The sequence below is a fragment of the Staurois parvus genome, unplaced genomic scaffold (assembly GCF_062004578.1).
Source record: "Staurois parvus isolate SC_StPar_1 unplaced genomic scaffold, SC_StPar_1.0 ptg000520l, whole genome shotgun sequence".
Lineage (NCBI taxonomy): Eukaryota > Metazoa > Chordata > Amphibia > Anura > Ranidae > Staurois > Staurois parvus.
In genome coordinates, this window is record NW_028318316.1 from 35,817 (window position 1) to 48,903 (window position 13,087).

At 44.6% G+C, this 13,087-nt stretch overlaps 1 protein-coding gene across 1 annotated transcript in view; it reads left to right on the forward strand.

Annotated features, from left to right (window-relative positions):
* Positions 1-13,087, forward strand: part of TSLIG3A (tRNA splicing ligase complex subunit 3A) — an 87,926-nt gene that overhangs the window by 13,670 nt on the left and 61,169 nt on the right. Inside the window, exon 3 of the mRNA XM_089690173.1 lies at positions 998-1,132. Coding sequence (XP_089546299.1) covers positions 998-1,132 — 135 coding nt within the window. The remainder of the gene's footprint in view (positions 1-997; positions 1,133-13,087) is intronic.

The window sequence follows — 13,087 nt, forward strand, 5'->3', positions numbered from 1 at the left end:
AACATGGGGACAAGGTGCTTTGGGGGGGGAGCCCCCCTGCCCCCAAAGCACCCCCCCATGTTGAGGGCATGTGGTCTGGTATGGTTCAGGAGGAAAGGGGGGCACTCATTCTCCCCCCCTTTCCTGACCTGCCGGGCTGCATGCCCAGATAAGGGTCTGGTATGGATTTTGGGGGGACCCCCATGCCAAAATGTAAAAAAAAAAATGGCGTTCCCTTCAAAATCCATACCAGATCTTAAGGGCTTGGTATGGATGGGAGGGGGGACCCCATGCTGTTTTTTTATTTATTATGGTGCCGGTTTTTAAATGCAACTACCGCTTTTTTTTTTTCTTCACTATAGCTCAGAGATTAAGCTGCCACTTTCCCCAGCTAAAAGAAAAAAGTTTCCTTTTAGTTTATTTCCCTGACTTAAAATAAACAATGTTTCCTTTTCCTAAACAGAGGCATTATTTTCAATGGATTTTCATTCGTAAACCGAAAATTACGTTAACTGAGGCGTTTGTAAACTGAGGTACACCTGTACTACATGTTAAAGCAAGTATATAGTGCTATAAAACACCTCCCCCCTCAAAGAGAGATGCAATTACAATGCTGTAAATCGTGAACTGTTTTTGTTGATTTCCGCTCACACACACCTGGTCCACTCACATCACAGTAGAGTGCCCTGAAGGATTCCCTAGGATTTACCTTCCTTTCATCCCACTCACACCTTAATCTGACTATTGCAGGAAAAGGGGGAAGGTGTCCTGTAGTGTAGTACATTAACACTTTCACGATCTAGGGATCGGAATTCATTTTATAGCGCTTTGTAAGTTTACACAACTTCAGATAGATGTCAGCTTTAACCTCGTTTGAGAACCGCGCCACACCCTTATATTGCATTTTATTATACATTCCAATTGGAGAGGGATAGGTGTTGGCAGCAGTCCCCGCCGTTGTGCAGTACCATATATACACAGAAAGCATAAAATGTTTAAATTATGATTTGTTTTATAGGCCCTGCAGAGGCAGAAGGGTTTCAACTAGAAATGAGTGGTCTTTTGGCAGAGATGAACTGCCCATATTCCTCTCTGATATCTGGAGATGTCACTAAACGCCTTCTTGACAAGAAGAACTGCCTACTTTTGCTAAGTAAGTGGAATAGTTGCTCATATGCATGGGTACTTATGTTTATGCATGTATGTTTAGCATGACGTTCTGCAAATGTTGTGGTAAATTTCATGTTTTGCAAAATAAGGTTAAAAATTTGTATTCGCAATGTTTTGAAACTTATTTAAAGTGACTGTAAAGTCTGTCTTTTTTTTTTTTTTTTTAAAGGAGTTCACCTTTTGTAAAAAAAAAAAAATAAATAAAACTAATAATGCACATCTTTTTACAGGTAAAAAATCTGCATTTTAATATTTTTTTTTTGTACTGGGAGCCTGCAAAAATCAGCAGATCGCAGGTGCAAAGCAGGACTCCTGTAGACTGTCAGTGTAAGCTGTCTGCTTTTATGAGCAGGCTGTTACATAATGACAGGAAGAAACCATAAATTACCTAGAACGCTCAACAGTACCCTGGTAGTTCATTGAGAACTACAAGTCGACAGTCGCAATGGCTGTAGGTACTTGTAGTTCTCCCATTCACAGAACTCGGTAAAATTGTGACAGCGAAACTCGGGGAGAAGATCCCCTGTCACTACAGGCAGCGGTTTAGGGAGCGACTGCAGCAGTGGGAACATGTTACATGGTCCGCCCTTAAAACGGTGGAACATGCAACATGTTCCCAATTGTGAGTTTCTCCTTTAACCAGTTGCTGACCGCAGATAGCCGAATGACGACTACACTGCGGCCGGCCAGTTCTGGGAGGGCGTCATATGACGTCCTCCCAGAACGCACTCTCCTGCGCGCCCCCAGCAATCTCCGTGATCGTTGTGTCCTATGGACACAGCTGATCATGTGATCTGGTAAAAGGCCAATCACAGCGGACTTTTACCACATGATCAGCCGTGTCCAATGACACACTGATCATGGGAATGCAATTGCCGGTTCTCGGCTGCACTTTCCTCTCGCTGTCAAAGTGTGAGGAAAGTACTGCCGAGAACCGGCAGTTGTCAGAGCAGGGATCGGCACCGATCATCAAGGCACTGATGATCAGTGCCCTGATGATCGGTGCCCAGCAGTGCCACCCACCAGCTCCGCCCAGCAGTGCCACCCACCAGCTCCGCCCACCTGTGCCCACCAGTGCCACCCACCAGTGCAGCCCAGCAGTGCTGCCAGTCAGTGCCCAGCAGTGCTGCCAGTCAGTGCCCAGCAGTGCTGCCAGTCAGTGCCGCCTATCAGTGCTGACTATCAGTACCCATCATCAGTGCCGCCTGTCCATGCCACCTCATTAGTGCTGCCTATCAGTTGAAGCTGTTTGAAGCTCAGTAAGGTCTGACATGACTCCGTAATACTAGCAGCGCACACATTGGCACAGGTGGCTTCCCACCTGTTAACTAGGTATCTCATCACACAGCGGAAGTAAAAGAATGTTACATCGCTTATTTCAACATGAAACATCTCGTCACTTTCACACCTGCAAATCATGCAGTGTTTCTGCATTTTTGTCCAACCCCTCTACTTTCCTGCTCTGTCAATAGAATTGTACTGAGTGTCCCTGATTATCCTCTTCCTTGTTCACAGACTGGTGCTCATGGCTCCTCCGCTTTTCAGTTTGCCACCATAGGAAGCCACTTTCTATAGTGGCACACCTGCAGGTTCAATCCTGATCTGAGCTGCCTGTGTCCATAGACACAGATGGCATTGTTCAGCCTCACCCCCTGCTCCCTCATCACAGAATTTGACTGGCAGCAGCAGGAACCAATGGCTCTTGCTACCTCAGCAATGCTGCGGAGAGTAGGGAGAGCTGATGCAGATGGGCACAGTGCTGGATCGAGTGTGGATTTAGGCAAGTGTAGGAGAGGAGGGGCAATACAGATACTGGAACATTTTTTATAAATACTTGATTGATCCTGCTGTTTCTATGTACTGCCCCATTGGCTGTGTCCGCATCATTGCAGCTGATCCTGTGGTCACGGCATTGCTACTCTAGGTACACATGCTCCCTCTATTGCAGCGGTTCTCAACCTGGGGGTCGCGACCCCTTTGGGGGTCGAACGACGCTTCCACAGGGGTCGCCTAAGACCATCGGAAAACACATATTTCCGATGGTCTTAGGAACCGAGACACCGCTCCTCGCCGCCACCGCCGTCTCCAGGTGTGGGCGGGATGACATGCCGCCCCTGTCATCTGGACACACCTCGAGATCAAGCCTCGCCTGTGATTGGCCGCCGGCACTGTAGCTCAGGAGAGGCACACAGGCGGCCAATCACCGGCAAGGAGGTGGAGCTTGGAGAGGAGGAGCCGAGCGGCACCGCGAAGATCGAGCGAGTGAAGAGGAGGAGAGCGGCCGGAGAAGGAAGACATCTGACAGGTAAGTGTCGGTACCATGGGAGAGGGAGGGAGCGAGCGAGCCCAGGCTGGAGCAGGGGTCTGCAAGGTAAGTATCATTGGTGTCAGTGGGAATAGTGCCCCATCATTGGTGTCACTAATACCAATGATGGGGCACTATTCCTCCCACTGACACCAACGATGGGGCACTATTCCTCCCACTGACACCAAGGATGGGGCACGATTCCTCCCCCACTGACACCAAGGATGGGGCACTATTCCTCCCACTGACACCAATGATGGGGCACTATTCCTCCCACTGATACCGATGACGGGGCACTATTCCTCCCCCACTGACACCAAGGATGGGGCACTATTCCTCCCCCCACTGACACCTATGATGGGGCACTATTCCTCCCCCCACTGACACCAATGATTTGGCACTATTCCTCCTCCCACTGACACCAATGATGGGGCACTATTCCTCCCACTGATACCAATGATGGGGCACTATTCCTCCCACTGATACCAATGATGGGGCACTATTCCTCTCACTGATACCAATGATGGGGCACTATTCCTCCCACTGATACCAATGATGGGGCACTATTCCTCCTCCCACTGACACCAATGATGGGGCGCTATTCCTCCCACTGATACCGATGATGGGGCACTATTCCTCCTCCCACTGACACCAATGAAGGGGCGCTATTCCTCCCACTGATACCGATGAAGGGGCACTATTCCTCCCACTGATACCGATGATGGGGCACTATTCCTCCCACTGACACCGATGACGGGGCACTATTCCTCCCACTGATACCGATGACGGGGCACTATTCCTCACACTGATACCGATGATGAGGCACTATTCCTCCCACTGACACCGATGACGAGGCACTATTCCTCCCACTGACACCAATGACGGGGCACTATTCCTCCCACTGATACCAATGATGGGGCACTATTCCTCCCACTGACACCAATGATGGGGCACTATTCCTCCCACTGATACCGATGACGGGGCACTATTCCTCCTCCCACTGATACCGATGACGGGGCACTATTCCTCCCACTGACACCAATGATGGGGCACTATTCCTCCCACTGATACCAATGATGGGGCACTATTCCTCCCACTGATACCAATGATGGGGCACTATTCCTCCTACTGATACCAATGATGAGGCACTATTCCTTCCACTGACACCTATGATGGGGCACTATTCCCCCCACTGACACCAATGATGGGGCACTATTCCTCCCACTGATACCAATGATGGGGCACTATTCCTCCCACTGATACCAATGATGGGGCACTATTCCTCCTACTGATACCAATGATGAGGCACTATTCCTTCCACTGACACCTATGATGGGGCACTATTCCCCCCACTGACACCAATGATGGGGCACTATTCCTCCCCCCACTGACACCAATGATGGGGCACTATTCCTCCCCCCACTGACACCAATGATGGGGCACTATTCCTCCCACTGATACCAATGATGGGGCACTATTCCTCCCACTGATACCAATGACGGGGCACTATTCCTCCCACTGATACCAATGACGGGGCACTATTCCTCCTCCCACTGATACCAATGACGGGGCACTATTCCTCCTCCCACTGACACCAATGACGGGGCACTATTCCTCCCACTGATACCAATGATGGGGCACTATTCCTCCCACTGATACCAATGATGGGGCACTATTCCTCCCACTGACACCAATAATGGGGCACTATTCCTCCCACTGACACCAATGATGGGGCACTATTCCTCCCACTGACACCTATGATGGGGCACTATTCCCCCCACTGACACCAATAATGGGGCACTATTCCTCCCACTGACACCAATGATGGGGCACTATTCCTCCCACTGATACCAATGATGAGGCACTATTCCTTCCACTGACACCTATGATGGGGCACTATTCCCCCCACTGACACCAATGATGGGGCACTATTCCTCCCCCCACTGATACCAATGATGGGGCACTATTCCTCCTCCCACTGACACCTATGATGGGGCACTATTCCTCCTCCCACTGACACCTATGATGGGGCACTATTCCTCCTCCCACTGATACCGATGATGGGACACTATTCCTCCCACTGATACCGATGATGAGACACTATTCCTCCCACTGACACCGATGATGGGACACTATTCCCCCCACTGACACCGATGATGGGGCACTATTCCTCCCACTGACACCGATGATGGGGCACTATTCCTCCCACTGACACCGATGATGGGGCACTATTCCCCCCACTGACACCAATGATGGGGCACTATTCCTCCTCCCACTGACACCTATGATGGGGCACTATTCCTCCTCCCACTGATACCGATGATGGGACACTATTCCTCCCACTGATACCGATGATGAGACACTATTCCTCCCACTGACACCGATGATGAGACACTATTCCCCCCACTGACACCAATGATGGGGCACTATTCCTCCCACTGACACCGATGATGGGGCACTATTCCTCCCACTGACACCGATGATGGGGCACTATTCCTCCCACTGACACCGATGATGGAGCACTATTCCTCCCACTGACACCAATGACGGGGCACTATTCCTCCCACTGACACCAATGACGGGGCACTATTCCTCCCACTGACACCAATGACGGGGCACGATTCCTCCCACTGACACCAATGAAGGGGGCACTATTCCTCCCACTGACACCAATGACGGGGCACTATTCCTCCCACTGATACCAATGATGGGGCACTATTCCTCCCAATGACACCAATGACGTGGCACTATTCCTCCTACTGCAAAATTACAGTTATGAAGTAGCAACGAAAATTATTTTATGGTTGGGGGTCACCACAGCATGAGGAACTGTATTAAGGGGTCGCGGCTCTAGAAAGGTTGAGAACCACTGCTCTATTGCCTTTTGGGTGAAGGTATTCATCTTTATATTTCGCCTCATGAAATGCCAACCCTGCAAACCATTATTGATCCCAAAAATAACAGCTGTAATACAATTCATTAACCACTTGCCTTCCAGAGGATTTGCCCCCCTGCCTGACCAGGCCATTTTTTGCAATAGGGCGCTGCATTACTTTGACAATTGCACGGTCATGCAATGCTGCACACAAATTAAATTTTATGTCCTTTTTTCCCCACAAATAGAGCTTATTATGGCTGGTACTCATAGTGGTTTTATTTGCCAAAAGATGAGACTGCATTGCCTGGCTGATGCAATTTGCACACAAACGAGATCCCTGGTGGGCTATTTGCGTACAAGAAAAAGGGTGTGGACTAAGATTATCCCATCTTCAGAGTTACAGTTGCAAGAAAAAGTATGTGAACCCCTTGGGATTACACGGAATTTTGCATGAATTGGGCATAAAATGTGCTCTGAACGTCATCTAAGTCACAACAATAGAAGAACACAGTCTGCTGAACATAATACTACACAAACATTAGATGTTGCCATGGTTTAATTGCACATAACATGTAAACATTCACAGTGCAGGGAGGAAAAAGTATGTGAGGCCCTTGCTTAATGACTTCTCCCAGAGCTAATTGGAGCCAGGAGTGAGCCAACCTTGACTCCAATCAGTGTGATGATATTGGATGTGTTGCTGACAGCTGTCCTGCCCTTAAAAAACACACACCTGTTTTGGGTTTACTGGTTTCAAGAAGCACTGTCTGATGTGAACCATGCCTCGCAGAAAAGAGCTCTCAGAAGACCTACGATCAAGAATTGTTGACTTGCATGAAGCTGGAAAGGGTTACAAAAGTATCTCCAAAAGCCTTGAGGTTCATGTGTCCACGATAAGACAGACTGTCTACAAATGGAGAAAGTTTAGCACTGTTGCTACTCTCCCTAGGCATGGTCATCCTGTAAAAATGACTGCAAGAGCACAGCGCAGAATGCTGTATGAGGTAAAGAAGAATCCCAGAGTGTCAGCTAAAGACCTACAGAAATCTCTGGCACATGCTAACATTTTTGTTGACACATCTACAATAAGGAAAACATTAAACAAGAATGGAGTACATGGGAGGACACCACGGAGGAAGCCATTGCTGTCCAAAAAGAATATTGCAGCAAGTTTGAAGTTTGCAAAAGAGCACCTGGATGTTCCACAGCACTACTGGCAAAATATACTGTGGACAGATGAAACCAAGATTGAGTTGTTTGGGAAGAACACACAACACTATGTGTGGAGAAAAAAGGGCACAGCACACCAACATCAAAACCTCATCCCCACTGTAAAACATGGCGGAGGGAGCATCATGGTTTGGGGCTGCTTTGCTGCCTCAGGGCCTGGACAGATTGTTGTCATTGATAGGAAAATGAATTCCAGAGTTTATCAAGACATTTTGCAGGAAAACGTACAACCATTTGTCCGCCAACTGAAGCTCCGCAGAGGATGGGTGATGCAACAGGACAATGACCCAAAGCATACAAGTAATTCAACAAAACAATGGCTGCAACAGCACAGAATACGCCTTCTGGAGTGGCCCAGTTAGAGTCCTGACCTCAACCCGATTGAAATGCTGTGGCATGACCTTAAGAGAGCAATTCACACCAGACATCCCAACAATATTGCTACACTGAAACAGTTTTGTGAAGAGGAGTGGTCCAAAATTACTGCAGATCGTTGTGCAGGTCTGATCTGCAACTACAGGAAACGTTTGGTTGAGGTTATTGCTGCCAAAGGAGGGTCAACCAGTTATTACGTCCAAAGGTTCACATACTTTTTCCTCCCTGCACTGTGAATGTTTACATGTTATGTGCAATTAAACCATGGCAACATCTAATGTTTGTGTAGTATTATGTTCAGCAGACTGTGTTCTTCTATTGTTGTGACTTAGATGACGTTCAGAGCACATTTTATGCCCAATTCATGCAAAACTCCACGTAATCCCAAGGGGTTCACATACTTTTTCTTGCAACTGTATACCTAGTACTGACTAATGGGGATCGATTATCTGATGTTGAAGTGGGAGAAAATTTGGGTTCTAGTGATCACCCCGTGTCTTTATTTTGATATTAAAACACGAACTAAAAAAATCATATACACAACAAAAGTTTTGATTCACAAAAGACAAATTTTGCAGAAATGGGTGCATTTCTAAAAAATAAATTTAAGGTTAGAGTAAAATGACAGGAGTATGTAACAAGTTGGCACGACTAAAGTCCTTCATCCTGAAGGCAACTGGATTATATGTTGGGCAAATTAGTAAAAGTAAACGGAGGGAAAAAACAGTATTGCTCACTAAAGAGGTAAGTAGGGATAGTAAAGGAGGAAAAAAAAAATCTACATAGTCATGAAAATTTAAGTGTAGCTGATAGAGAAGTGTAAAAAAAAATAGACAAAAGAAGACCCAACACATTATCAGTGCTGGCAAAGCAAAGAAAGAGCAGAAGATGGGTTAAATTGACAAAGGGAATAAAACCTTTTTTAGGTGTATCGGTAATGGAAAGAAGCCACGGGGATTACTAAGAGGAAAACTGGGTACAACACCTATGTTGAGGAAGACCTTGATGTAAACCATTTACTTCTGTTCAGTCTTCATAGAAATGGATTGAACTAATGAACATATTAACATATTTGTAATAACATATTTGTTCTAGTAATGACAGTTCATTTTCAGGAATTCACTTCCAAAAAGATTTTAATAAGATAGAGTCTAAAGACGGGCAACAAAAATGGTGAACGGTTTGAGGGATAAAACATATCCGGAAAGACCTAAGGATCCTAAATTGTCTGGAGTATAGAAGGGAAAGCAGAGATATTTGTTGAAGCCTTTAAATACACTAAGGACGTGACTAAGGTTCAGGAGGGCAGTATTTTATTTTTTTTTTTCTATTTTATAGTAATTTTTTTTTTTTCTCCAATCATCTACTAGGATTGCACACCTGAGATGACTAGTTCCACCTGACAGGAAACACAATCAAAAATTGATTGAGTTTAAATTTCCCGCTCTTTTTTTTTTTCTGGCCTGGGGCCAGAGGGTACCCCCTGGGGGGGGGGGGTGAATAGCTGAGTCGGAGAGAGCAGGCAGTACCCGGTGTCACTTATCCACTCCATGGGTATCCCAATGCAGGGAACTTCCCAGGCACTGGGACACATTAGCACAGGAATGGTACTTCGGGCTGGCATATGCATTCTCCCCTCTGGCATTGATTCTGTGAAAGCTACAGAAGTTGATCCGGTCCAGTTGCAGATTGATCCTACTAGCCCCATGGTGGCCGGAAGAAGAGCCTGGTTTTCAACCTTGAAGAGGTGGTCCATTGCTCCCCCCACAGCGTCTTTCAGTCAGGATCCCCTCTTGTACTCCTCACTTTTGCGATGACATACGGTTTTGAAGCCATCCGTTTCAAAAATATTTATCTTGGTCTCATCACTCCAGAGTACAGATTCTCAGTAGTCGTCTTCTTTTTTTAGCATGGGCCCTGGCAAATTCTAGGCAGGATTTTTTGTGCATGGGCTTTTTATTAGAAGCTTCCTTCATGGATGACACCCATGCATGCCTTTCCTCTGCAGTGTACGCCATATTGTGTCCAGGAAACAATCATCTCAGTCTGGCTTTCTACTTCTTTTGCTAACTGTAGTGAACTTGCATGGCGACTTTCCTCAACCCTTCTCAACAGAAGACACTCATGTTGAGGTGTTAACTTCTGTAGACGGTCTGGACGTCTTTGTTAGATGGTTGCAGTTCCATTTCTGTTACATTTTTGTATCACTTTTGCTACAGTATTCTGACTGATAAGTAAAGCTTTGCTGATCTTCTTGTAGCCTTCACCTTTCTTATGTAACAAAATTTTCTTTCTTAGGCCTTGTGACATTATTCTTCCATGTGGTGCCATTGCTAACCACATGAAATGGGAAGTGGTTTTCTTTGTTAGGTAACGCCCTTTTATAATCAACTGTCTGCTGGACACCTGTTTAATGAATAATTGGACTCACCTGTAGTTGAATTCTTGTTAAGTAGGATTTTGTTATCTAAAATGTAGCTTTGCTCCTAAGACTTTCATTGGGGTGTATTCATTTTTTGCAACATGGTCGTGAATAAATTTGTTAGGAAAAGTACTTTTTTGTGTGTGCAACTTAAATCTTGTTTGCAATCAATTCCCCACATTTGTAGCAGTATTTTATAGTATAGAGTCCCATAGAAAATGTTAATTCTGAAAGGAAAGTAAAGGTGCTCTGACAAATCTGTTGGGGTGTACTCATTTATGCTGAGGTGTGTGTATATGAAATATGTAATAAACGTTTTGCGCCGCTACTAGAAAAGATGGGACTATTGGGACAGCAGCACACACCTGGCTATACCACTAGCAATAAACAACAAACAGAAAATTGATGTTGCGCTAATCACAATAATGCCACAGACATTCCAAGACAAATAGTGAGATGAAAAGACAATAGATAATACACCATAACATAATCAGTAAATGGAAGGAATATAAGAGTGAAGGGAAAGGTGAAATAATAAAGGTCCAAAATGAGGACCAAAAGGTGTAACAGACAATAAACCATGACCGTGGGCAAAACGCACGGAAATGATTAGGGAAAAATAAAATATTAACTAAATCACAGTAATTAGAGTCCTTCATAACATATATGAAATAACATGAATACAACTATTGAGAAAGTGGAGCAGAATGTGAAAAATACAAAATCAAGTGCTTAAATATTAAAAGTGGACAAACCACTTATCACAGAAGAATGACAATAACAACGCACAGTGAGGCCAAAAAATGTGACCATGCGACTAAAGGATCCTAACACAATATGCATCAAAAGGCCATGTGACATAAAACGACTAATAAGTGACCATATAAGTACCATAAATAAATGTGGCAAACATATATAGAGTGCAACTAGTATAAAACCGAAAATGGTGATACAAACGCACAGTGAAACCAAATGAATGTATTACTGTGCAACGTAAAATACAATAACACAATGAAGAAATAAATAACGTGAGTAAAAAAATAGCATAAATGTGACATAAAGTCCAAGTGCAAAAATGTCCAAGAAAAATGCATCCAAAAAAACAACAATGTGCATAAGTAAATGATTAGTGAATCACCTCCATGCCCAGATCCCAAGGGGCCAAAAGGCTTTCAGGACACTCACTGCTGGGGCCCTTTATCTGTCCCTATATCAGTCCCTAGCCCTGAAAAGGGGCTTACCCTAGTGCTGCTAGATGGAAGTGCTAAGCCACTGTGTTGCCTTTTACGTATGACGCCAAGATCAAGAACGGGGACATGACAAAAAAAAAATACAGCAAGAAAGGCACACCAGCCTAGTGCATTACCTCAGAGACCATTTATTAATAAAAATAAGACTGATATGCTTGCTAAACTATAATCAGACATAAATGAATCATGACACGGTCCTTTTGGTGCATTCAAAGCTTGGATAACCAATGTAGAAGACCTTTGCTTTTCCTATTGCACAATGCAAGTATGCTGATGCATTTTAAGCCCTCTTCGTCAGAGCTAACTTGCTTAACTATTGCCCTCCTGAGGATTTACCCCCCTTAATGACCAGGCCTCTTTTTGCTACTCGGCACTGCACTAATTCAACTGATAATTGCGCGGTCATGCAATGCTGCACCCAAATGAAATTTACGTCCTTTTTTTCACACAAATAGAGCTTTCTTTCAGTGGTATTTGATCACCTGTGCGCTTTTTATTTTTCACGCTATAAACAAAAAAAGACCAAAAATTTTGAAGAAAAACAATATTTTTTACTTTCAGCTATAAAAAATATATAGTAAACTCCGTTATAAATTTATGCCAAAATGTATTCTGCTACATGTTTTTGGTAAAAAAAAAATCCCAATAAGTGTATATTGATTGCGTTTTGTGAAAGTTATAGTGTCTACAAACTATGATATAGATACTGCAATTTACGCCATTTTTGTGCTATACAGTGCTGTGCTAGTTTAACGGACAATTGCGCGGTCATGCAATACGGTACATAAATGAAATTTACATCCTTTTTTTTCCCACAAATCAAGCTTTCTTTCGGTGGTATTTGATTGCCTGTTCGTTTTTTTTATTTTTTGCGCTATAAAAAAAAAATGGCTGACAATTTTGAGGGAAAAAAACAATATTTTGGACTTTTTGCTATAAAACATGTCCAGTAAAAAAAAAATGTAAAAATCAAATTTAGTCATAAATTTCTGCCAAAATGCATTCTGCGACATGTCCTTGCTAAAAAAAAAAAAAAAAAAAACCCCAATATGTGTAAATTAATTGGTTTACGTGAAAGTTATAGCGTTTACAAATGGCGGGAAAGATACTGGGATTTTTAATTTTTTTTTTATACTAATAATGGCGGCGATCAGTGACTTATGGCGGGACTGCGGTGAACATTCTGACATGGGGGGAACTCACTTGGGGTCACTGACATCCCCAGTGACATCAATACAGTGATCAGTGCAAAAAAAAAAAAACCACTGACGCTGTACTAATGGCACTGGGGAGGAAGAGGTTAACTTTATTATTCCGTGAAAGGGTTAACTGTGTGAGGGGAGTGTTTTACTAGGGGGTGGGGGTGTGTACTGCAGGGAACACCGCTGATCGGGAGAGAGAAACTCTTCTCTCCCGATCAGCCAGTCAGGAGCTGACAGGAAACTGACAGAGAGCAGAGCTATTGCAGCCCTGCTCTC